The sequence below is a fragment of the Trachurus japonicus genome, chromosome 5 (assembly GCF_045865225.1).
Source record: "Trachurus japonicus isolate A0001 chromosome 5, Traja_1.0".
Classification (NCBI taxonomy): Eukaryota; Metazoa; Chordata; class Actinopteri; order Carangiformes; family Carangidae; genus Trachurus; species Trachurus japonicus.
The window spans coordinates 6,115,807-6,142,182 of record NC_140911.1 but is presented as its reverse complement, the minus strand read 5'-3'; the positions used below and the strand labels follow the sequence as shown (position 1 = coordinate 6,142,182).

The 26,376-nt window shown below is 38.5% G+C and overlaps 2 protein-coding genes and 1 pseudogene across 8 annotated transcripts; 1 reads left to right on the top strand and 2 right to left on the bottom strand.

The window, feature by feature from the left end:
• Window positions 1-414: 414 nt before the first annotated feature.
• On the bottom strand, window positions 415-12,706 carry arfgap1 (ADP-ribosylation factor GTPase activating protein 1). 6 transcript variants are annotated; one of them, XM_085775801.1, is made up of 14 exons: window positions 12,438-12,676; window positions 9,992-10,062; window positions 9,351-9,460; window positions 8,898-9,069; window positions 8,536-8,636; window positions 8,353-8,439; window positions 8,147-8,261; window positions 7,863-7,919; window positions 7,716-7,748; window positions 7,477-7,506; window positions 6,540-6,596; window positions 5,272-5,331; window positions 4,036-4,091; window positions 2,808-3,964 (listed from the first exon to the last, which is right to left on the bottom strand). In XM_085775801.1, the coding sequence occupies exons 2-14, from the start codon at window positions 10,049-10,051 to the stop codon at window positions 3,619-3,621; spliced, it is 1,284 nt and encodes a 427-aa protein (XP_085631927.1). In that variant the 5' UTR covers window positions 10,052-10,062; window positions 12,438-12,676; the 3' UTR covers window positions 2,808-3,618. The 6 variants fall into 6 exon arrangements, with proteins under 6 accessions (XP_085631922.1, XP_085631923.1, XP_085631927.1 ...); XM_085775796.1 differs by lacking the exon at window positions 7,477-7,506 and having other exon boundaries at window positions 415-3,964; window positions 12,438-12,706; XM_085775797.1 differs by lacking the exons at window positions 6,540-6,596; window positions 7,477-7,506 and having other exon boundaries at window positions 415-3,964.
• A 1,231-nt stretch (window positions 12,707-13,937) lies between these two features.
• On the top strand, window positions 13,938-15,514 carry LOC146986927 (ammonium transporter Rh type B pseudogene; annotated as a pseudogene).
• Window positions 15,515-19,098: 3,584 nt separating this feature from the next.
• On the bottom strand, window positions 19,099-24,417 carry LOC146986926 (signaling threshold-regulating transmembrane adapter 1-like). Of its 2 annotated transcripts, XR_015035903.1 has the most exons (7): window positions 24,326-24,417; window positions 20,676-20,792; window positions 20,559-20,580; window positions 20,387-20,448; window positions 20,229-20,305; window positions 19,450-20,022; window positions 19,099-19,404 (listed from the first exon to the last, which is right to left on the bottom strand). XR_015035903.1 is itself a non-coding variant. In XM_085777991.1 (6 exons), the coding sequence occupies exons 1-6, from the start codon at window positions 24,351-24,353 to the stop codon at window positions 19,747-19,749; spliced, it is 582 nt and encodes a 193-aa protein (XP_085634117.1). In that variant the 5' UTR covers window positions 24,354-24,417; the 3' UTR covers window positions 19,099-19,746. The 2 variants fall into 2 exon arrangements, 1 of the variants encoding a protein (XP_085634117.1); XM_085777991.1 differs by having other exon boundaries at window positions 19,099-20,022.
• Between the last annotated feature and the right edge of the window lie 1,959 nt (window positions 24,418-26,376).

Genomic DNA, 26,376 nt, shown 5'->3' with positions numbered 1-26,376 from the left:
GAGGATTCAGCCATGTCACGGTGGCAACAGGGACTTGAAATGCATCTGTTTGCCTGCAACATGATTCCTGAATCTGCCTCTACTGCAAGAGAAGAATCTACTGTATCTGAGTGTAAACATGTAGTTCAACAACAACCGCTCCTCACCAAGACAGTCAACAAATAACACCAGATTCACATCGCAGAGACAATAAGCTAAAAACCGATTTCATTGCATTCACAGCACAATACAGTTTTATTTAACACAGAAACCATGTTTGTGTACAGGAAAAAATATCCACAGCTTCAACTGAGAATGTAACACTGGCTCACCTCAAAAAGGGGGGAGGGGGGGATGGGCTGCTGGTGAAACTTGAAGGGGGCAAGCAGACAACTGCACTTCAATTCACTGAGGAAAAACACCTTTTTAAAATCAAAAAACAGCTGAATGCATTTAGCTCCACGTTACATCTCATGCATGACATCAAAAAATAGTATTTCTGACATTACAGTTTCATCACACAAACGTGGACATACCCGAACCTCAAATGATCGACAGGCACAGACACTGAGCTAAACTGTTGCTCTGAGTTATTCAAATCTGAGTATATGTGGCGGAAAAAAGTCAGGTTTTATTCAAAAAAAAAAAATTATAATTCACCTTATATCAAGAACTATTGGATGCATTTCATTTATTAACACATTCTGTAATTTTACCATTAATCAAGTACCCCGAAAAGCAATGTGTTTTAGAGACACGCATTTCAGACAAGTGACTGTTTAGATATTTCGAGAGACAGTCTTCCATTTAAGTCCCATAGATTTATATGTTTTATGTAATATTATCATCAAATAAAAAATAAAAATAGCTGACATAACTCTTCCATAATACACGGTAAAGTTGAGGGTGACACTGTATAATTTGATGCTGACTTACTGACATGTACACCTCACCGTATCAGACACACGAGCAAACTGACAGAAAGCAAACACGGCTTTTTTTTAAGGCATTTAAACACATGGCCATACATGAACACATGACTGCAGAGGGTTAGAGCGACACAAATCTACCTGGAATGATCATAAGTCTTTTCTTTTCCTTTTTTTTTTGTTTCTTCATTGCACTGTTAGTGAAAAGAAATAACTAAACAAGAAACATAACAACAGACAGTGTGTAGACCAATATGCAGGTTTTGCTGTTACAACACATTTTGCCTTGAGCCTGCTATAATAAGGTCTACATCAAAAACCTATGATGCAAGGTTTAGAAAACAAAAAACAAAAACATGCTCAGTACTGGGTACTGGACAGTAAACTGAAGACTTCTTAGAGGTAGGAAATGAGCATGGAGTAAAAAATCCCAGGAGTTATCCTTCACTAGTCAAAACGTGTGATAGTAAAAATGCTAATTGTTACCGTTCAAGAGGCCCAGTGGGGGGGCCGTCTGCAGGAATACAGCAACATGTTATAGTAATAATAACACCCTAATATCAAATAACTATCCAGCAATTATATTACACTGGCACACCGGTCTGTGAGTGGCTGATGACTGACTACTGTCCAATCAGCTCACTCACACCGAGCAAATCAGTCGGCGTCGGTTCGTCTGAATCCAGCGGTTTGCATCGTTTATAAAGACTGAGCATCGTTACACGCACAAACAGATAAAAGTTTTAAAGTCCTAAACAGTAGAATACAGCTGCAGTTGCAGCTGCAGCACTGTGTTATAGAGAATTCAAGGCCACATGGGGGAAGTTAGGTGCTGCAAAAATTGGATTTGTTTCAAAACTCGACAGCTCATTTACATTTTTAAGACGACCAAACGAATAGGTCTGATATTCAATTTCACATCTATTACATTATGACTCGTTAAAACAACGAGCTCCTCATAATGCATCTGCATCTATGATGAACGGTGTAAGTGCAGCTGACATTTTATCTCACTGACTGATGCAACAGGTTGATTTAATTAACTCATAACAAGCCTTTTGAGAGCTACGACCATCTGAGCATTCAGCGAATAAAGAGCCTCGTTAATATACTGTAACTCCACAATTCAGATTTTAACAGGCTCACGCAGATATCTATGACACCGCATCCTTGCAATACATAACCCACTAAAGGTGCATTGTCACTTGACACAGATGTGGAGGACAGGATCACGCTGGGCTTCTTCATATAAGATAAGATTTACGGGCTCACCAGTTAAAAAACAATCTCCAGTTTCCCCATCTGTGTCCAGTTATTAAAACACAACTCACGTATAGTACTTACAGCATATCATCTCGCAATGAGTGGCTTTCATGTGAAATATTCCACAAAAAACGAATCATTTTTAGAGATTTTAAATAACCTAAATATGTCTACCTGAAACAAAAGTTGATGTCCAACAAGTTTCTTTCCTAATATGAGCCATTACAACAGTCGGACACAGCCTGTCCTGACTGTGTGAAGTCAGTGTCAGTCAACTTTAAGAACCGATGAAGAAAAAGAAACTTAATGTTGCATTTAAAAAAAAATCCCAATAGGATGTTTTGGATAGGCTATGTTTTAAATAATACTTTATCTGTCACTGTAGAGACTGTTTTTTGTGCGGGCATTACAATTACGTCTTGAGCTGCTGTTCATGAGGGAATGAAGATGGAAAAAGTAAATAGTATAAAACCACAATATTGTATCAAGCCTTCAAAAACAGTTTCAACAGCTCATCTGTCTGAATTAAATGGTTTTCAGTCAGCTTGTCTGCATGACACCAGCGTGATACATTCATTTACCCCAAAGCATCTTCCCAGTGTCCTGGTAGCATGATATCAAATGATCAAACCCTTTGACTATTTGCACATTTTAATAACAAAAAAGTGTTTAAATAAAAACAATAAACAGGTCACGAAGCCCTGGCTCATGTAACATATTGGATAATTTTATTCAATATTGACAGATCCACACATGATTTTAATAATAATAATAATAATAATGGCCAATTTGTCGCTGTATTCGATCTAAATGTGTTTTCAAAAATCAGTTTTTCCCGGAATAAAATGTGCAAAAGGTCGAGGGACAGAGCAGGTCGGTCTGATTGAACACACAGAAATGAATGTGATTAGTGTTTAGTCAATCATACTGTATTTACAAGGATTTATATTTACATTATGTCAGATTTCCATCTATATATTTTTTTTATGTGGCGAACTGAAACCCAGTATCATTAAACCAATGATACACTATGAACATTATCTTATTCACCATTATCTGTTACATATTGGGGGGAGTACCAGGCAGTAAATTCATGACCATATCTACACTGATTAATTGTAATTCCCTGTGATGAAGGTAATTTACAGTAATATACATGACTGCAAAGTCAATATTGTTGTTTTTTTGTTTTGTTTTTTAAAGAATATTCATTCAATAATGAGCTCAATCTAACCCCAGGCTTCTTCTATTGTTTCTTGGGTTTACTTTATAATAATAAATATATTTTTTTGAATTTGGATCGACAAAAAGAAAGTGGACACAGCTCTTTCCCTGAAAGTGCCAGTGAGATGAAGAGAGAGGGAGGGAGACGGAGGGGAGAAGGCCAGAAAAAGGGGGAAAGGTGAGATGGATGGGAGAGAGGAAGGGAGGATGAGGAGCGAGGTCACTACCAGTCTGCATTATCCCAGGTCTCCTCGGCGGGTTTCGTGGGGCTCTTCTTCGTCTTTCCCTCCGCGTTCTCCCAGTTGTTGTCCCAGGCCTCCCAGCTCTCCTCTGTACTGTGTTTATTATTGGAGGCGGCTTCGGTGCCCCAATTGTCCCAACTGTCAGAGCTCTTCTTCGCCGAATTATCTGCAACGGTCCAGCTGTCACTGCTGGGGGATTTCTTGGCCTTTAAGGAGTTGTTGCTGCCAAAGGTTTCCCAGAAGTCCTTGCCGACAGCCTGGCCGGAGCTAGAGCTGCCCTGATATCCCTCAGTGGCATCCATGTTCTGGTAGCTTTCTCCGGCAGACCTGAACACACAAGACCAAACATGAAGAAATGCCACAGAATCACAGAATACTAATGTTTTATGTTGTCATACCCATCTTCTGGTTTTCCAGTGAAGAGGTTTGTCAATTTTGCACCAGCTCCCTGAACCTGGAGAAAAGAGGAAAACGTGGGTAAACAAGATTCTATGCAGCTGTTAAAGGGATGAATCAACATTTTGGCAGATCGGCCCATTGCCATAATCCCTATAGTTTTAGAAGTAGGTTCGTTACCTTTAATTGTCAGTGCAAGCTGTTTTTAAAACAGCGGAGCAAAGCCGTGAGCTGCTCAGAGCTACACTACAGAGGCTAATGGGATTTCTTGGTTTCCCTCATCAAACTCATCAAATACACAATCCAACAACTCCAAAACGCTCTGGTGGACAAGTTGTAACCTGCACATTCACCACGCTATGAGATAATAACAGAACGTTACCAGAGAGTTGTTTTAGAGGTAAATTCATGCAAAACCACTGATGCACGTTACCGTCGGGGGCAGTTTTTCAGCAAGCAGTATCTGCATTTGCCTCGAAACAACCCCCGACGGTAACGTGCATCAGTGGTTTTGCATGAATTTACCTCTAAAACAACTCTGTCTCCTAACATTCTGTTATTATCTCATAGCGTGGTGAATGTGCAGGTTACAACTTGTCCACCAGAGCATTTTGGAGTTGTTGGATTGTGAATTTGATGAGTTTGATCTTGCACCAACAATTAAAGGTAACAAACCTACTGTTATGACTATAGGAATTATGGCAATGGGCCAATTTGCCAAAATGTTGAACTATCCCTTTAACTAAAATATAATGACTTTATACATTCAGTATATACACGCTATTTCACTTTAAATGGAAATTAAATCCAAAACTTCGAGCTAGAGGCAGTAATTATAGGAACAGTATGACTTGAATATATAATAATAAACATATAATAATAATAAGCAGCATACACAACAAGTCAACAGACGCTGCTGCGATTTTAATATTAGCAACAGAAACAGAGGCAGTGATATTAACATTCCTCACAAATGCTTATTTTCCAACACAGTACTCACCACCAGAATAACAATGGCAGCAAGAAAAATAAAGAGATTACATGAAGTTAGAATTGTTCATTGTACATACATCGTTGCAGCAAAACCAGTCTCCTTTTGGGGGGGTTTACAATAATATCTAGACCGTGTTTTCACATCTGGACTGAGAGACCCTGAGGATTTACATCAGAGCTGCTGTTCCTCACTACGGAGACTGGTTTTGCGCCGGTGCAGCGTGGCAGAGATCTGCCCGTCCTACCTTGGTCGCCAGCCCAGAGATGCTGACTGTCATTTCATCTAGCAACTTTCCATCTTTCACCTGCATTGATGCAAATAGTTTGATGCAAATTATTAAAAAATAAATAAATAAATAAAAATCCAAATGTACTTGTAATAATGAGAAATAATTAAGTTTTTGATTATGAGAAAAGCGATTGCATGTGTTTGATTAAGGGCTCAGTCAGATAATCAACGTGAGAAAAGAATAACATTTTGTCTCTGAATGGTGATTTGTCCCCAAAAAGAGAGAAAAACTCCAAAGTAATGCAGCTTCCAGCATTTTGCAAAAGAGTAAAGAAGACAAAAACAAAAAAGCAGATTCTAGAAATATATCACCAAGGCCAGCTGTACATTAGAAGACAATAGCATTGCATTCATATCAGCCACTCTCAGTCACTGGACTAAAGAGAGCAAACCACTAGGCAGCAGAGGCAAAGAGATTTTCCAATGAATACAGAGTTAAGAGGAGTGCCTTGGATTTTTTTCTGCAGTTCTTTGTAACTTCATGTCCGTAACCAAAGAGCACCCTCGCTCACTGTGTGTTGCGTGTTTTGATTCATGAACACCATTAGATCTCTCTAACAGACACATCCAGGAGCTGCTCGTTTGACAGTAAGCGTTAGAGCAGCTGTGGAAGCGTTTATGTGGAAAACACTCACCATGATTGTTTGGGTGGTGACATTATTCAGTTCAGTTCATGCACTTTTTTTTTTTTTTTCCAAAAAACAAAGCTGATTTTAATGCAACATCTGCCAGGGACAAATTCATTTGCCAGTTGAAGAGCTCCAGGTTGTGTCTTTTTTTGTGTTTGCCAGGAGCGAGACGAATAAAAGATTGATGCAGTTACATTGTCATTTTAGAAAACAGAGCGTGTTAAATGAACATTTGAATAACAACAGGAAGACGGTGTAATTTTCACTGAGTGTCTAGGAACAAGGCTTCAGACTTTGGCTCTTAAATGTGTATTTAAATGCACTTTTTATCCGTCTCCAGTGACTGTGCTGAGAGTAGTTCACTGACTCATAACCACTCCAAATAAACGGCTCTCAGCTGAACTGTGAAGACAAGTAGGGTTTGATCTTTTTATTTGCAGCGGCTTTTGTCGTTTAATGTAAGCTGGCATAAAGCAGATACTAGAGAAGACAAGCAGCGTAGAAAATAGCACATTCACATCTGAAGCTGTTATTTCATTGTCTCTAAGAAAGCAGCGCACCCCACCAAATGGACAACTTCAAACATCAATGTTACCTTTTCTTGGGTAGGTTTGATAACATTCTCATTTAATGTCTGTCCTAACTCTGTGGCCTGGTTGGAAGTCAGAGGGGGAGAATTCACTTGAATGAAACACAGTTTAACATTCAGAGTAGTGCAAGACACTGAGCTGCTTGTTCTGCACTTGCACATAAAGTGACCCATCATTCCCATTCACCATGACACTGAACAAGCTCTAGAGGGTGTAATGGTTTCAAAAAAAACAAAAAAAAACACTTGCATCATCAGTGTGAACTTCTCTGCCGAGGCTGCACTGCATACATTGAAATATTATCAGCCTTAAGTTCACTTCAATAACTCCAGAAGCTAAAAGAGCCTTTGCCTTTTACTCTGCCACCTACGTTTTTGGGAGAAAAATGAATAAAAGTTATGTTTTTTACCCATTATTGTTTCCTAACATAAAAAAAAAAATCTAAATATGAATAGACTTAAAAAGAAATAGTGCTACTTAAACTATTTAATTCAAATGAAGGGCCAGAAATTCAGTGTGCTAAATATCCCTGCAGCACCATTACACCCCTACAGCACTGTTTGCAGTAAACACAAAAAGTAGCCATGCATGAATGGATAACCCACTTTTTAATGGATATGAGTGGACAATACTTCTATATTAGGGGTCGGAATTAGAAGCAATCCCCATCCCATAATATATTCTGTCCTGTAAAACAGTTAGCAGCTGCCTTTCACAGGTTATCCATTAACTCAAAGTGCAGGCACCAAGACAGACACAATGCAATATGTGTTAATATATCCAAGCTGAAGCGGACGTTCAAAATGTTTCTTTCTACCGATGGAAGAACTGACAAGCTGAGAAAAAATAAATAAATAAAAAAAATAAAAAGTGATAATGCATTTAAAAATAAAGAATGAAATGATGCTGGGAAAAGTGCCATGCACCTATTATCTGCTTTACCAGTTCAGGGGGCGCTTTATAGCCCCTTAACTACATCCAGAGAGGGCAAAGAGATATTAAAGTATAGTCACACAGTTATTAGAGCTGTTTGCATGATGTGCTGAGAGATTTACCATGAAATACTATATCATACAATATGTGAATATTTACATTCTCTAGTAGGAAGGAAGCACTTCAAACAATACACAGAGTAACACAGAGGAATCCTTGCTCATATAATGAGTTAGCCTTTATCTTACCTTTAGAGTGGCTTGGTTTGCCAGTTTAGATGTCTGTTTGAGGAGGAAAATAAAATGAATGACCAATGTTTTTTTTGTTTTTTTATCCATGTTCTTATTTAAACGCAGAAACTACATACATTTATTGCATATAATAAGCACACTTACATTATCTTTAGCGATAGAGGCAAACTTGCTGGCTCCAACAGTGAAACTGCTCCAACCCTGTTCAAAGGGAAGATAAAAGAAAAATGAAAAGGTTGGAAAAATACAAAGCAAGAGTACAAAACAAGGTCAAGGTCATTTATTTCTATAGCAAAGCCAGTCGAGGTCAACCAAAGTGTTTCACAATACTAACTGTACTGTATGGCGCCACAGTGCTTTACAATGCAGTAATAAAATGTAAATCAGCATCATGTAAATCAGCTATAAGGATCAATACTGTGACCTACTGAATAAATAGAAGACATGGCGTTGTTCAGGAAGTCGTCCTCTTTCTTCTCCGGAGTTACTGTGTTGCCAAAGCCAACGTACCGGTTCTCCTGATTCCCACTGTAACCGCCTCCACTGAAGAGGCAGCAACCATTCATCAAAAACATCATTTACAGAAAATTACACAAGAGTGAATAATAAAAATAATTTCTTGCGAGGATCTTACCTCTGATAAGAGTTCACATCGTCACTCAACCAGTCTTCAAAAGCTTTGTCGCTAGATTTTGCCGAGTTCTGTCCAGGCCCTCCGGAGCTGCGTAACAGAAACATGAATTCACTGCTTTGATGCCTGTTCTGTATCCGATATCACACACAGGTTGAATATGTTTAAAGCTTCCTTCACACTCACCGATGAGAGGATGAAAGGCTCGTCTTCGGTTGAGGAGATGTCCAGTTTTTGGCAGAGGACGTCTCGATGGACCATTCCTTACCCTCTGCTAAAGTTGCAACCTGTCGCACACAGAGTCACCACGGTGTGAATTATTCTGATGCACAAGATGTACAGTGCGTACAAGAGGAAAAGCAGTCAGACACTTCAGCCAATATTCAATTCATTCTTCAACTTTCCTTTTTTGTTCAATTCATAATCACAATTTCGAATCGTATAAAAGATAAGAGATAAAACATTTTTGTAATACAAAAATGAATTCAGCTGTGGTTTTCATTCAACATGTTAATCATAGTTAATCACCGTGGCCGTGCATAGCTCACCTTGTCCCTGAAGAGCGCAGCAGCTTTGCTGTTGTATTTCTCCTGTAAATTCCAGGTGGGATCATAATCATCTTGGAGTTCGAGAAACAGACGGAATTTTCCGTTTCCTCCTGCTTTCATCTTCTCCAGCTCGATATCTTTCCACTTGTCCATGGTGACAGAGCGCACAAAACTGCACAGAGGAGATAAACATTGTCAGGCTGTGATGGACAGACACCCTCACTGTTCTGGCACGAATAATGTTCATGCTCAGCACTGGTATTGAATAAGTTTATCTAATTCTCTGTGTACTCCTTTATTACACTTTACTTAACAAACTGGTGAATGAAACTGTATAAACCTGAAAACATCTGTGCCATTACACACATAAAATCTGACCAGTTATGTCAGTTTTTTAAGATTACATGTGCGTATTTCTAATGTCACCCGTTGCATGTGTGTCAAGGTTCTTACCTGAGATGTACTCCCAGGCCTCTGTGTTTGCCAGAGCACTCAAGACAAATCCAAATGCCATAGGTCACACTAACCCACTGGGGGTTGAAAGCACCACATTCAAAACAGAGCTGAAAAGAAAAATGATCATTATTATTATTATGTAAAAGTAATTAAATAATGATAGCATGACCCTGCTTATTTTCAAAAAATATCTCAAAGAATAATATTTGAATCTGTGTACCCTTCGTTCTTTAGTTTTTCTGTTTCAAAACAAAATAAATTTAAAAAATGGGTCTGTTTTTCAGTTTTTCCATGAAACAAAAACTGAAAAACCGAAAAACAAAAAAAACAAAGAACGAAGGATACATTTTTATACCCTGTCAAGCAAATAACACAGATTTTAAAAAACTATTTTAATGCAAACATATGCTTAGACTGATGTAAGGCTATTTTTCTGAGTGCATTTATTTATAGCTGCTTAAGAGATATTAGTTTTCCTGCCCGCTGCTGTTGCCAAAGATGTAGGCCATGTCCACTGGAGGTGAAACTCCATCTAAAGTTACTCCCACTGTTTATTTTGAACGAAGGATGAAAGCAGGGACATTTTATGAAGGGAAGGGTTGCAGGAACCGAACACCCAAAGAGGTCTGAGGACTCACATTGTTCTCATCCTGGGTTCTCACTTCCTTCAGAACTCGTCTGGTCCTTGGACTCGCCATCTTGACACAAACTGGAAGAGAAAATTGCAGAGAACGTTTTTAACCACAGGTCAGGGAATCAATTTATTGACGTGAATCTGGTCAACACAACAATAAATACACCCGGGAATGAATCCTATTGAATCCATTCTTACATTAACAAGCTACATCCTAAAGAAAAATAGCCCACCATTGCATAAAACCACAGCAACAGCAGAGCTCGATTCTACATACTGAAACCACAACCTATTAGTCTGTTTTCTGAAAAAGAAAATACACCCTAAAATAGAAGTTGACACTTTTCTTATATAACAGAGGTCAGGTTTTAATTTGTGCATTTGAACCGAACCAACCTCTCCAAACACTGAACAGTGGAGAGGGAAATTACTTTGATGGTGTCATCAAAAATAAACATGGACCTGCTCCACGGACAGCAGCCCTGCCTGAGATTAATTGTGTCTCGTCTGGAGAGTGGATGAAAGCAGCAGCAGGCTGTGACAAAAAAAAAAAAAAAACTGCAATAAAACCTTCGCTGTGCACAGAACTGGATCAGGAGATCAGGGATAAAACGCTGGAACCTTATTGCTATTGTTGTCGATTTATCATCATTGTCAGTGGTTCAACTAAGCAGGGCTGTGGTTAGGATGACACCTTCATGGTGCACAGACAGTTTACCAGGTTATTTTTGTGATTACAACAATTATTTTTGTTATTATTTCAGCCATGTCCTGCACATGATTGCGGTAGTCTATAAAATGTGTGAGAGGGAGAAATCACAGCTGTCCAGTGCACAATGTGACATAAAGAAACAGTAACATCCAAATCTGAACTGTAAATTCATCAGCTATATTTTTTGTTAATCAATCCATTGACCAGCTAATAAAATATCACTAGAGAAGTCCAATATAATTTCCTATTTCTGTTGTGCAGGGGATTTTCTAACAGACAAGTAACAGACTGGTTATTTATGAGGGCTAAAGTATGATTTCATGTAGTCTTCAAGCAAGGCCTTAAAGCAAACAGATTTTAAATTATCTTGGTGCTGTTGCATCAAACAAACATTATAGTAGATGGTCAAACATTACACACCTATTAGCTACTTGATGCTGTTGATAAACTCTGCAGTTATCTCAGAGCCCTCTCAGTTATTGGTTGATAAATCTGACAGACAGAGAGTGTGTATTTGCTTACAGAGGCTGTGCTTTCAACACATATGCATTGCAGGGTCAGGTAAAGGCCTTTGCCTGTCGTATACTGTACTGGACTGGTCTGATGTTCTGAGGTGTCAGGCGTGTGGGTGTTCCCGAGATTTTACCTGCCATTTTACCCAGATGGTTTCGAAACAGATGGTCAAACCATAATGTAAAGCAAGCCTCTGTTGTAACCCTGTATACAATTACATTATTCCAACAGACACACACAAAAAAACGAGTCTCCAGAGGAAAATGGAGTCACTGATCAGGGCTCCCGGGCCCGGCTCCAGACCAACTTATTTGTTACTAGGAGCACAGTGTCCCCTAACTTAAAATTTTAGGAGCACAAACACAAAATTTAGGGGCATAAATCGACTTGCAAGGCAAATTATTCACATTTCCTTTTCATTCATGATCCTCCCACACATTGGACTGCTTCCACCTGTAATGACAGATTCCAGATTTTTTGAGTTGCCCCTTACACATTTCACCAGTGTAAAAAAAAAGAAAAAAGAAAAAAAGAAAGAAGGTAAATTTACTGGTTGCACATGCACAAGTTGATGAAAAATTTACTTGCGTTGTCACAAATGTAAGGGGCGAAATGCCACCATTTAGGGAGCAGTCTGGAGCCCTGCTGATGGACTTTTTCTTCTGACACTTGTCACATGAGTGTATCAGATTAACTCTCTATTAACGTGGATTAATTATTAATATACCATATATCACCATTAATATACCTGGTGATTGTCAATGGACCACAACCAAACAGACAATGCAGAGAATAGCACTCCTCCTCCTCCTCCTCCATGCCTTTAGCCGGCCTAGCCCAACGTTATTGAATGAAATTTAATGTGTAAAAGTTAGACAACTACGAGGCCTTAATAATACGATATGTTTTTACAGATATTAAATGAATGACATGTCACAGAAGTGCTGTCGTGTCAAAGCTCCTCGACTCGATCACACGCACCACAGACACACACCTATCTATCTATCGCCCATCATACGCGACTGTAATATTAAAAATTCAGGTCTAAAATCGCATGGTGCCTGTGTTATTTTACGTATTTGTATTTAAGTGTTTTGTATTTAAGTGTAAAAGCATATTTGTAGACGGGACATCACAGCAACATCAGATTTAAGCCACTCACTCGAGATGCTAACTAGTTAGTTGACTGTCAGTGCTAATGCTAGCTCGCTAACTGCTCCGTTACCTGTGATTTTGTCAACAAGAAGAAGGAGATTACGCTGTTTTCAAAAGGCTCCGCCGGCTCCGCTCGCAAACTCTACGACGGCTTTTTTTATTTTCTCTTCCTCCTCTGTCGCCAAGTCACAGATACAAAGACTGTAGTAGTATCACAGAGGAGTGTGTATTTTCTTATAATGGGCTGCTGATGTTAAAAACCGGTAGCCATGTTCCTGTTTGCATACGTTGGCAGTGCAAAGCATCATGGGAGCTCGCTGCTTCTTCTTCGTCGTCTTCTTCGTCGTCCGGTTTTTCTTTCTCTACGATTATTTGGACGTCGCTGCCTCCTCGGTCCCGGAGGATGGATAGAAGTTAACAGGAAGGTAAGCTCCATGAATTTGTTTTTAAATTTGTTTTTAAACCGGTTAATTACGCTGGGAGAAACACTTAAAATGTCATTAAGACCGTTTTTAGGCTGTAATCATATAGATAGCAAGCTAATTAGCCAGTCTGCTATGTTAGCTTTATGTAGGCTAAGCATTTTTAAATCCATGGTTCTCTTTTCATGTGCTTACGGCTGAGCTCTTTTCCTTGGATTTGCACTGTAAGTCCTCTTAATTGTTTTAATATAAATCAATATTTCATGCTGCAAACTCATATTTTAGGCTCTTTTTTTGTCTAGTTTTATTTGTATTATATATTTTTTTCCTTTTCTCTCTTTTCTGTACTTTCTTTTATTCTTTTTTCTTGCTTTTAATTGTATGTTTAATGTTTTAGTTAATTTTTTCCCCCGTTTCCAATTCTTACTGTTTTGTTATAGCATATTGAGTTGCCCCTTGGTATAAAGCTGCCTTGCCTTACCTTACCTTATAGTAACTTAGCATGCAGGGTGTCCCTAATCACAGTTTTTTTAAGTATGAAAAGATTATTAGCTGTAATATATGAAACAACTGTTGCTGTTATGTATGATATTTAATTCAACAAAAAGGTCATTGGGACAGTAAAATAATAATGTCAACAACAACAACAAAAAAATGTTTGCTTGTTTTGTTTTTTATATATCACAGTCCCCCTAGTGTGACCCCATCAATAATAACATTCATTCTGCATCTTATCACCGTGTGTTGTTATCAGCGTTGAATAAATTCAACACACACATACTGATGATAGTTGTCATTCTATCCATTGACTAAAAAATATACTTTCTTACATTCAAATACTAAACATAAAAAAGTTAGGATAGTTGTGGGGGAAAAAAAGTAATTCAATAACTCTACCATAATGCAGCAAGTTGTTTTATAGAATTTATATTAATCTTTTATTTTTGCTACCTGGAGCTGTGATGAAAAACATGAAGGTACCATTAATGTGTGGGATTTAAGTCAGGTACACGCTGTATTCAACGTGCTGTGTGTTAAATAACCATGTCCAGGGGTTAGGCTCTCTAACCAATATTATTAGCTGCTCTTATCTGATAAAATAGAGGTATAAAAGGGATGCCGGAGCAGCTGGGGGAGCCACTCTTTGAACTCGGAGTTGTGCATCATCATGAATCCGTCTACAAGTTTGAGAGTGCGCCTGCCGGTGCTGGTGCTCGTGTTAGAGGTTGTTATGCTGGTTCTTTACGCTTTCTTTGTTACTTATGATGACAATGCCAACGCGAAGCTGCAAAACAATCAGACCAACCCGATGGAGAACTCCCTGTATCGCGACTACCCTTACTTTGCTGACGTGCAGGTGATGATCTTCGTGGGCTTCGGTTGCCTGCTGGCCTTTTTCCGATTCTACGGCTTCAGCGGGATGGTCTTCAACTTTCTCACAGCTACATTTTCAATCCAGTGGGCGATCCTGATTCAAGGTTTCTTCCAATTTAACCACGAGGGTAAAATTCACCTGGGGGTCATCAATCTTCTGAATGCAGAGTTCGCCTGTGCTGTGGTCCTTATCTCTTTTGGAGCGGTGATCGGAAAGACCAGTCCTGTCCAGCTGCTGGTTATGGCTCTCCTGGAGATCCCTGTGTTTTCTGTGGTAGAGTGGGCTGTGTTGAAATACATTCGGATCAATGATGCAGGGGGCAGTATTCTCATTCACCTGTTTGCCTGCTACTTTGGCCTAGGAGTGACATTTGTTTTGTACCGTCCCAGCCTGAATGACGGACACGCCAAAGAGACGACCAGCTATCAGTCTGACATCCTGTGTGTATTGGGAACCCTGTTCTTGTGGGTTTTCTGGCCGTCATTCAACTCTGCTCTGACCTTCAAGGGCGACGACCAACACAGGGCAATTCTCCACACTTTTATAGGTCTAAGCTCATCCACCCTCACTGCCTTTGCACTCTCTGCCGTGTTTAACAAGAGGGGGAAACTCACAATGGCTGACATTCAGAATGTGACTCTGGCCGGCGGTGTGACTGTTGGGGCATCTGTAGACATGATGATTTCCCCTGCAGCTGCATACAGCCTGGGCATTATGGGTTGCACCGCCTGTTTCTTCGGATACAGGTACCTGACACCCTTTTTAGCTCGCAACTTGAGGATCCAAGACCAGTGTGGTATCCACAACCTCCACGGGCTCACTGGCCTCATATCATCCACGGCAGGAATCTGCGCCATCCTCTTAGCCACTGAGGAAACCTATGGGCCCAGCATGTACCAGATCTTCTCCCACCGTGCTCCACCCGAGGGAGATCCGAGGCTGCTGGAGCTGCAGACCCTGATTCCCGGGTTGAAGCCGGGTCTGGGCCGCACTGCGCAGGAACAAGCTCTCTACCAGGTTGCAGCGATCTTCTCTACCATTGCAGCATCTGCAATTGGTGGCGTTCTCACCGGTTTGGTCTTGAAGTTGCCCTACCTGGCGTGTCCAGATGACGAGGACTGCTTTGATGATGATCTTTTCTTCGACATGCCGTCAGACTTTTACAGTTTAGAAGTCGTTAAAGCTGCCCCAAGCGATGATGACAAAGGGCAAATGAAGCAAATGGACAGCAGAATCTGAGGTGTCACTCAGAGGCATTTAGCACACAGTCAATGTTCTTGTGAATATGAGACATTTCATTTGTAAACTACTGTTATTACAGCCTATTAAAAATGACAATATTTGTCTTACTTGTTTGCAAGTGTTGTAAATTTATGATTGATTATTATGCCTGGTGGAGGAATAAAACATTTAGGAATTTCATTTAATGATCATCAAATATTAATATTGGAATTAAATATTAATCCTTCACAAAAAGCTGTTTACATTGTGCAGTTTAAATTTTGGTGTGTAAAATGGAAAATGATTACTACACTGATGAAATATGGTTGTAATTGTATTGTAATATTTTAATCTGTACTATTAATTTCTTTCCAAATAAAAAAAGAAGTAAAACAAACAAACAAAAAAGTCACAGTACCTTTTTTATTATTTACAACATCGGCCAACATCCTTTTCTGCCTTCAAAAAAAAAAGTTAGAAAGAAACTCCTGTCCTCCTATGTATAACTTCTGCCACAATCATGTATTTCATCTAATCATGTAATATTTATAATATAACCTCTGCAAGAAGAGTATCTCGTATTATCATATACTATTTATAATGTAACCTCCGCCAGAATCATGTTTTGCCTAGAATCACGTATCTCGCCTTATAGAATCATGTATCTCGTCTTACTTACTGTAAGTAATTATAATATAACTAATTATATTATAATTAATTATATTAATTAATTATTATATATAAATTATAAGTAATTATAATAATTATATTATAATTATAATATAACTAATTGACTAATTGAATCATGTACCTCTTGGGAACAACGCTGTTATGAGTTATGTGTACCTTTGTATGAGTGTGTGGGTGCTTGTGTGTGGAATAGGTCGATGACTGCGTGTACCAATGGATGGCTAGTAAAGGGTGCGGGGTGGGATAGAGAATGCTGTTGATTGTTTGGGTCTCCCTATTTATAAGCAGTTTCCGCTTCTTTGGGGTTCCCTTTCATGTACATCTGTCGTAACTGCTCATCTGAAAGACATTTTTTCTTGCTAAGTACATGAATAAAATATCTGAATCTGAATATGGTTTCCGTGGTACATTTCCTAGTGAACATAGTTCTCTCAACTGATTCAATCAAATCATTAGCTTCAGTTCTTTTTTCTATTTTAACTTACATTTATAATTAATGGTAATTAAGTGGCATAAGTCATCCTCATTAATTGTTCATGATTATCCCCTCATGGTCCATTCAATATGCTGAAATGTAAAGCGTCTCTAGTGTGTTTCAGTGCATATTTGATCACAGACGTCACCAAACATTCAACATAAAACGTTTAGAAAACGATTACTGCTTTTTCACTGGTCCTTAGGAATCTTTGAATTCATGCACTGACTTTTGTTGCAAGACCGCTGCACTTTCAGTAATTCATATCTGATACAATGTCATATCTCATGACATTGACGCGCGCCATATCTCAATGTGACAGGTTTATTAACTACTTTATACATGTACTAATGTACTGTAACCGATAACAACCACCCATACCCCACGGTCACTTGTGTTATACAACACTAATGGTGACACGGTGTCATTATTATCTGATGTTTTAGCTGATGGTGGTCACATAATTAGAAATAAAAACTATGAAATTGCAGTATGTTATCAATGAACAAGCTGACAAGAGACTAATAAGTAGTTGATAATATCTGGACAGTTTCAGATAGTTTGGCACTGGTATTAAACTGTTTATACAGCATTTCCTGATACTGCCAGCTAGTAAAAAGAGTGTAACACCCAGAGGGGAAAATATCATTATATCATTAACCAATAAACAATGCCTTAACAAGAATATCCTGCCAACGTATCCGTACATCAAGACAGAGTGAACTCATTCTCAATTTTATGATTAGAAATTTTATGGATTTACACCTTAAGGGCTCTCAACATGATGAACTGTATTAGCACCTGATTGGATGTATTTTATCACAACTTTTACAACTTTATTAGACTATTCTGCCACTTTAGCGCTATCTTAGATTAAAGCTTTAACCGGTATTTGTACTTAAGTGATATTTAAAGGTTTAATGCATCATAAAGAAAATAATTATTAATAACAATACTAATAACAGATGCCAAGTGTTGGTTTGGCTAACCAGGAATGTGTAAAAGTGCATGTTATTTGTAACAAAGGTGAAGGAGTAAAGACTCTTATCTAATCATGAAGCATTCTACTCTGTTTCCTAATAAATTCTGCGTAAACTTTATAACTCAGATAGTGCTGATGCGTGTATAGCGGGGTCCAAAAGTCTGAGACCACACGGGTCATCAAGTTATCAACTTAATCAAGAATTCAATTTTTCCCGCAGAAAAACATTGTAGTAGTCTGTACTTGTCTATGTACCGGTATGTCACTGGTTGCTTGTGAAATTCAGAATTGATTTTAAGATTTTATTACATGTGTTTAAAGCATGGCACAGCTTTTTGTCTGAGCTTTTTATCCCTTATGCACCATCTTCATGTTCCAGGGTCTCAGCTGGTAACAAGGGGTGATGGGGCTTTTGCTGTTGATGCCCCCAGACTCTGGAACAGCTGCCTACCTGTGGACCTCAGGTTAGCTGGCTCTTTAACAAGTTTTAAATCTCTTTTAATAAACTAACTTCTACAAAAAGGCATTTCTAACCCTCTATAGGCAACCATCAATCAATCAATCAGACTTTATTTATAGAGCACTTTTCATACAAAAGACATGTACCACTAAGTGCTTTACACCATAAAAGCAGACAAAACCAAGCAAAAATAAAACCCAAAGTCACGCAGCTACATACATGCGTGCGCACACACACACACAGACACACACCCGCACACACTCAGTTATAAAGCTTAAAAGAAGGCAAGTAAAAGTAAAATGAATACAAAATAAAATAAAATAAAATAAATTTAATAAACAGTAAAAATCGATAAATGCAATAAAAGGATAGGAAAACTAATAAAATAGTAAAACCTATAAGTAAAATCTAATCAAAAGCCAAGCTAAAAAGGTGTGTTTTAACTTTGCTCTTAAAAATGTCCACATTTGCAGCTGCTCCAGGTCTTCAGTCGTGGGCCATAACCAGTGGTGCTTTTATTTTGTAATTTCTTTCAGTTTTAAATACCAGGGGCCACAGGATTTGACTTCTACTTTTGTTTTATTTTTCATTGGATGGGTCTTTATTTGTCACTGTTTTCTTCTTGTTTAATGTATCTTAAATGATGTTTCATCATGACCTCTGGTTTTCCTCTCTTTATTATTGGCATTTTCACCAAGACCAAGAGTCCCGCCAGGCTGTGCAGGTACATCAGACCTCCCCACCGCCGCCACCACCACCACCAACTACCCACCCCTCCCACCTATTGGTACAACTGTCCTGCTGCTACACCCAAATTATAAAGGCTTATTATCTCATTGATTATTGCCTTCCAAACAGATATCACTGCCATCGCAGATAAGTTGGGTGATGAAAAATACAAAGTACAGACCAGCACCGTCCTTCTGCTGGGAAGCCTATGTGTGAAAAACAATGCTGTAAATTTTAGTTTGATGCAATTGAAGCAATGAGAGATGGGCAGTGAAAGTGTAAAATAAGATGTGTGTTTATTTTTATTTTTCATATACAGTATGACAATTATTAATATCTTACCGATCGGACAGCTGAAATACTGAAACAAGAGGATCATAGTAAGGGCTAACAACTTTTATTCAGTTGCCTTTTATTATTATCTCAATAACCCTTCAATCAGACAGTCAGGGCAAAATCTGAAGGACACAGGAATTTGATAGGATTAAACATTGATATATCAGAAGGACGTTAAATTAATCCAACTATGTCATAAAAGATTAGGTGAAGGTAGGGCGAGTAAACAGCACTGATGTGGTCAGAAGATAATCGGAGAGTAGTCGGCAGTATTTGACTGATCACGTGTCGATCAATGAAAATATTTCAAAGTCCATCGCCACTCACAGATGTGTTTTAGATGTTGTCTGGACGTTTGACTTCAATGCGCAGAGTTTTACACTTTACAAAACCATGCACATTTCAGTAAAGATTATGTGAACTAATAATTGAAAGTTACAGGAGATTAACAATCATGTAAATTTGATTGTTGATTTAATCCTGAAGCCTTGAAAATAATGCACAGCAAATGATATGAACTTGTTGTAAATCTTGTAAACCAGTGTTAGTAGGAACCATTTAGTCTGCAAGAGCGCTCATGTCATGCACACCTTTAAACAAAAAATGTTATCATCTTTTTTATGTGATGACAAACAGCGCCATCCTGTGGTGGCAGCCGGTGAAGTTGTGAAGAAAGAAAAAAAGACAATTTATGCCACGTTATCATCAGTGTCAGAGCAGAGTTGGTTGGCGTAGTCCTCCCCGGTGTCTGCGGTGTTCACCTTAACACGCTGGGATGGCACAGATGCGTAGAGATCGGACAGTGCGGGGACGCCGGCGTCATGGTTGCCCTTGTTTTGGGTCTCTGCCTCCAGTGGCACCTCTAACTGAATCACGTCCGAGTACTGGATCTGTGGAGAGCTGCGTCCAGACTGCAGCCTCGGAGGTTTCAGGGCCAGGTTGGCATAGCAGTCCTGAGTTTTGGACTAGGAGGAGAGAGACAATCAAAACAAAATAAAACAGAAAAAATGCTTCTTCAGCTCCTCCAAATGTTACAGCAACCCACAACAATCTTGTCTGTGTTTACAAAGGCCTTTTTATGCAGTTGCCAGTCTGGCAAAGTGTGCTTTTTTGTTTGTTTTTGTTTTTTTTGGAACTGCTTTTAAGACTGTACCTGTGAGTTAGAACTTACTCTTTGTTGGTCTCTCACAGATGAAGAGCTGAGCGTTGAGTGTGGACGGTTGCCCTCTGTGAACAGAGCAGTGGTGCCTATGGAAACAACACCACACGGTTAACAGAGGTACATGCATAAAGACATAACACATGCTCACACACGATGCATTCACTTACTTTCTTGCGTGTAGCTTATGTTTCCATATATAGGGTTGTCTTCCATCTGCGTTGGGCTCCGTCTTAGATTTGACACACACACAGAGAGGAGATATGTTTTTTTTAATATACAAGTTGGCACTGATTTGTTTTTAAAGGGGACATCATGTGCTTCTTCTCATGCGCTACCTACCGTTGTTTTCGGCCTCTTTTTCCTGAGGAATGACACAATCATAATGAAATTTAGAAAATGAGTTTGTTTTATGTGGATTTGAAAAAAAAAAAAAAAAGAAGTAAATAATGAACTCACCTGAGCAACGTTTTGATACAAAGACATAAATGTTCAAAGATAGTGAGATGACCAGAATTGGGCCGATAGCTCCTATTAGGATGTATATATTAGATGGCTGACAAAAGAAGTTCGAGTCTGGACAAAGAGAAATAAAAAAAAAAGTATATTTATTATTACAGCTCCTCACATGTTGAACACATAACTGGCTTCCAGATGAGTCCACCAGGTCAATGAGAGCTGCAACCTACTGCTAAAATCAAACAGGAAACATATCAAATACAAAACACAGAATCACAAACACAACATGTTCGCACACATCTCCGAACCAATGTTTAATTTAAAACTAACCGCACCGCATATGTGAATGTGGGAGAGCATGTCCCCAGACCTGCGGACATCATGCAGCAAAGTTTACAGAAAGTGGGCCTCATCTCTAAACCACTGCATCACTGAGTTTCATGAAAGAGCCGGAGATGTGAGCTCGGGTTAGTGTCTCTTTACAACTTTAGATCACAGTGGTCAGCTCACCCAATGCAACTTCCTGTTTATGACAACCCACTCTTCGTCCTTTGGTTGGGTTGGTCACATTAACTAAAACAGCAATTTCCACTCGGTTTGACACTGATGGTGAGAGATTTATTTTTGTTCAACTAGATATAACAGGTCAGACAGAAGTAGGCTACCATTGAGTGTTTTGTGATGAGTGCCAGCCCCGGTGCTTCAGAACTGCACTTACAAGTAACAGTTAGCTAAAATACAAGAAAAGAAAATGACTTAAAGGGATAGATCAACATTTTGGCAAATTGGCCCATTGCCATAATCCCTATAGTCATAGCAGTAGGTTCATTACCTTTAATTGTCAGTGCAAGCTATTTTTAGATCCGCGGAGCAGAGCCGTGAGCTGCTCGGAGCTACACTATGGAGGCTCATGGGATTTCATGGTTTCCCTCATCAAACTCATCAAATACACAATCTAACAACTCCACAACGCTCTGGTGGACAAGTTGTGACCTGCACATTCACCACGCTATGAGATAATAACAGAACATTACAAGACAGAGTTGTTTTAGAGGGAAATTCATGCAAAACCGCTGATGTGTGTTTCCTTCAGGGACGGGTTTTCAGCAAACAGTCTCTGCATTTACCTCTAAAACAACTCTGTCTGCTGTTCTAAAAATAGCTTGCACCGACATTTAAAGGTAACGAACCTACTTCTAAAACTATAGGGATGGCAATGGGCCAATTTGCCAAAATGTTGAACTATCCCTTTAATACTCGTGAAATGATCTATCAGAGCAGTAAGAAATCTTAAAATAAGTTGGTCCAGTCCAGAAATAAGTTGACTAAGTTTGAAATAAATGGAAACACTGGCTTTTTGTTCCAGTTACTTGATATCAGACAATTCAATATTTGGCATTAGACCATCACGAGGTAATCACCACCATCTTCACATCTTCTTTTGGACTTCCCCCGGATCAGGGATTGAACCCAGACCTTTCATTGCTGACAATGCAAACCATGCACTGCACCACTTCGCCCTGACTAGTTTATAAATAACTCTGAATTCAATTTTCCTGTATTCTTAATTTTAGCACACAAGAAAGTAAATGATTAATTTAAGTGAAAATGACTTGATATTAGTGAAGTCTAATGGTGCTGATGTGAACTAGTCCGTCATCTCCAAACATATACGGCCCTGCGATATAAATACATGTAGCATGTCACGTAACATTGAGCAGTGAAAATCAGTGTCCGTTATAGTAAAGAAGTATACTGAGCCGTATGAATTGACTAGAAATGTATTGTATTTTTTGGTGGAAAAAAGAAAAGTCAATCCCTGCTGCACAGTAGTGAAGCGCCCATAAGGAAAAGATTTACACCACGTCTCCTTTGAGAGATCTGCTCAGCAATCAGCGACAGGAGATGTGGTTTTAGTAGCAAGCTCACATGCATGATTGCAAATAACTCTGTAGTTGTTGCAAAAAATTCATACTCAGCAAAGCAAAGCAAAGCTACAGTAGGACGTGTTTCCTATCTCACTACACATTTGCAAACCTTGCTTCGCTCCAACCTGCTGAGGTACACTCATTTTTCTCAGGAACTATATATCACACTTAAAATATCCCGTCACTACACCGCTGTGTGACACCTCTACATTAAAATTAGATATGGATTCTTTGACGTTTGTTTACTATTTAAAGTTGTGTTGGTGCGTTGTGTTTGCCTTAAAAAAAATATGTATGATTGTAATTTAATAATTGTAGCTATAAATGGCTGAATATAATGATTGATGATGATTAATCTGATGATTGACCTGTTATGAGTATAAATCTATAATATAGTATATATTGTATTCTCATTATTCTCACTGTGAATACTGTAATGCTGTGTAATTTCCCCTGTCCTGCAAATACTGCATGTTTCCTCAGGGCAAAGGAGCACCAGCTTAATTAGTTATACTCTGACATGAATGTCTTACACTGGCTGCTCTCATTAAATTGTGATCTCATCAGAGAATATCTGGAACGAATAATCATATCATATTGTTTCCATGGTGGCTTGTGGATGACTTGTGGATGGATTGCAATTAAATCGGCCGACTGAGACAAATTGTACCAAAAAAAGAAGAATTTTTTACTGTAAATACATTCTTATTTGTTTATTCTAAACCAGTCTATGCCTGTAATAATCATGCGTAATAATCCCATAGAGAAATAACAGTAATGTGCAGTCATGTGTGGATCTCTGCAGAGTTTTAATAACTTCATATTCTGCTCATTGTTTAACTTATTAATAACTCTCTTTTGGTTCTCTCTCAGTGTTCCCATACAGCGTCATAATTTTAGCCACAGGAGCTAAAAGGGTAAAAGGTGACAGAGCTTTAAAAACAAAAGTAGAGTAGGTGGTGAGTATTTTAGAGCATTCAATAGCTCAGATATTTCAGAAACAGAGCTCAAACTGGATGAATATAATCACATTAACCTCCAAATTAATGCTAATGTGATGAATTTATTTTTATATTACACACACAGGCATTTGACCAGTTGTCAGTGTACATAGAGATTTGTAATGTTTCTCTGTTTATCTCGTTTATCAAAAGCGTAAAAAAGAGCATTTCTCCTCTTTACTGTCAAGTATTTTTCATGGTATAAACTTCTGCCTGTTAGATCTTGACTTTAAATTGTAAAGAAACGTTGAGATGAAGCAAGTTAGCAAGATTTAACATAAAATTTAATACTAATTCTACTTTTAGTCTATCATTTATTTGATATTGGGATTATCTTCTACAGACTGAAACATGGATAATCCTCACATTATCTAAATATACTACTACATTATTATTTCACCTAACTGGTCCTTGTAACAACCTACAGTTCAGTGCTTTCCTCTGCCCACTGTGACCGTCTGTTCGTTAGCTGAGTAGCAGTTAACCCCCCTCTACAAATAAGTGTATAATAATTGTGATTCATCTGTATTTTCTTAACATGAGTCTCATGTAGAAAAGAAAAACTCCAAGCTGTTGCAGTCAATACATAAAATCAGATTACTGCCAACTGCCAAATGATGGTGTAATCATGAATACTTTTTTTTTTTTTTTTTTTTTTTTTTACAAAGCTCCATATTTAATATCTTTATAATAACAATAACAGTAAAGATTCAAAACTTACCGTCCGTCATATTGCAACAGGGCCCCATGGCAGTGAAGCTTTCAACAGAGACAATGCTCTCGCTGTCTCTCTTTCGGTATATGATAACAAAAGTGAGACAATAAGACTACAGCATCTGTTGCATGTTGATGCTGCACAATGTGACGCTGGTGGAGACTCTCTCTCTCTCTTTTCAAAGGACAGTGACAGGATGTGTGCTTCTGCAAAAAACCACAAACTTTTTTTTAGACTGGCAAAGGCAAGGCAACAAATAATGAGCATGTGAACCCCCATTTACCTTTGCTCTGATTATATTAAGGAATGGTGAGCTTTAATAACCTTAATATTTGCATTGTCATAAAACGGATCTCTTTGTGCAACAGTAAAATCAGTTGCAAGATGCTGCACTGACAAAAATACACCACAGACAGTGACAAACTGACAATTCATGTGTGAATTCTTTAATTACAATGACACCTTTATTATAGGGGTGAGATGGTTGTTGATTTTGTTTACTTGTGTCGTGACTTTTTATCATTCAGTCTGTTTAACATGAATATTTGCACACACAAAAAAACATCTATGCGAAAGATTTTAATTCGTCTGCAGAGCTGAGATGATTTCCAACTCTCTATGTCCACTGACTCGCTGAAGTTGCTGGTGATCAAGCCAGTTCATGTTGTTTTTTTTGTTTTGTTTTCACACCCCACCCAACAACACTGGACAAGTAGTTTCCTGTGACATGTGTAGGTGGCTGACACATCAAGCCATGTCCACCTTTGTTTTACGAAACAGTAAAACTGTTACCAAACAGTTGTTTTAGGTGATGAATCTGCACAGAAGAAGCAGTCACAGTGTGTGTGTTTTTTTTAATGAATTACCAAAGGTGAAAGTGCACATGAGACACGCACACACAGGTGTAAGGAATTGATTCACAGATATTCAGAGTTTAACCACTGCTCTGTTCTTTAGACTTCACAGCTGTGTTGGCTTCCTGCTGACAGCTCCACCCTGTCTGATCTGATCCCACACTCTTATTGTCTCTTTGCACCGACTAAAACCATGTGAACCTTTCACTAAACACTGCGCATTTTCAGTTAATCTGTTTCGACTGTTGCTTGAAACTTCTTTATATTCCAAACCTGCTGCCTGAACCTGAATTGCATATCTTTATTAAAACACAACTTTTTTACAACCAGGTGTATTTTCCTCTGGGGATTTCAACACTTGATGCACATGAGCTACAGTGACCTCTTGAGGCCTTTTGGCCTCTTCACATCCTTCCCTGTTGAAATTGTATTCCTTGTGGTTTCAGTTGCAGACATAGACTGTAAAAAGAAGCAGCAAGTCAGAGACTGAATCATTATTTATAAATCACGTAAACAATTAGTCATGTTTCTGTAAGAATGTCAGAGTGTCAACACAAACAAGACCAAGACTAAAGAAAGACTAATGCTCAGCTAACAGAACATATTTGCAATATGTGAATTATGAAATATCTGAATCTGTTTTTTTCAGTGCATTGAGCCCTCAGGGCCACCATACCAGAGACTCCCATGTTAAGATGGGCAATTTTTTTTTAGATGTTTAGAGCCTCATACAAAAAAAAAAACTACAAAGAGCTCAACTCACTTAACTTATGAAAACACATGTAAAGACTAAATGTGCTAAAAATTCAGAAAACAACTTCATCAATTTCATGAGGCATGTGTAATAACTCACAACACAACAGAGCAGAAGTGTTTCTGGGGACACAATAAAGTGACAGACTGTGGGGCACTTCACTGATAATATAATACATCCATGTTCACTGGTTCAAAGCTTATCTAACACCTATTTGTGGTGTTTGAAAATAAGGTGAATTTGATAAGACAAGTTTACTTTATTAATCCTCAAAGAGAAATGCATTTGTCTGGCAGCTCATCTATCATTTGCAGAAGAATTAAAAAGCCTGATGTGTATAGGTACAAAGGATCATCTATATACATTTTATTTTATAGCGATTATACACTTATACAAATATATTCATGGGTAGGCTAGTATATTCAGATTTTGTCAATAAACCTTGCCAA

What these genes read in the sequence shown, in the direction of transcription:
- LOC146986926 (XM_085777991.1), bottom strand. Translation starts at nt 24,353, where the DNA reads ATGGGGCCCTGTTGCAATATGACGGACG. An exon ending in CTGTTGCAATATGACGGACG is followed by an intron (nt 20,793 to 24,325) that starts GTAAGTTTTGAA and finishes CTCTTTGTCCAG; the next exon opens with ACTCGAACTTCTTTTGTCAG. An exon ending in CTGTGAGAGACCAACAAAGA is followed by an intron (nt 20,023 to 20,228) that starts GTAAGTTCTAAC and finishes CTCTCCTCCTAG; the next exon opens with TCCAAAACTCAGGACTGCTA.
- arfgap1 (XM_085775801.1), bottom strand. Translation starts at nt 10,051, where the DNA reads ATGGCGAGTCCAAGGACCAGACGAGTTCTGAAGGAAGTGAGAACCCAG. An exon ending in AGCCTTTCATCCTCTCATCG is followed by an intron (nt 8,440 to 8,535) that starts GTGAGTGTGAAG and finishes TCTGTTACGCAG; the next exon opens with CTCCGGAGGGCCTGGACAGA. An exon ending in CAAACCAAGCCACTCTAAAG is followed by an intron (nt 7,507 to 7,715) that starts GTAAGATAAAGG and finishes CTCTGGATGTAG; the next exon opens with TTAAGGGGCTATAAAGCGCC.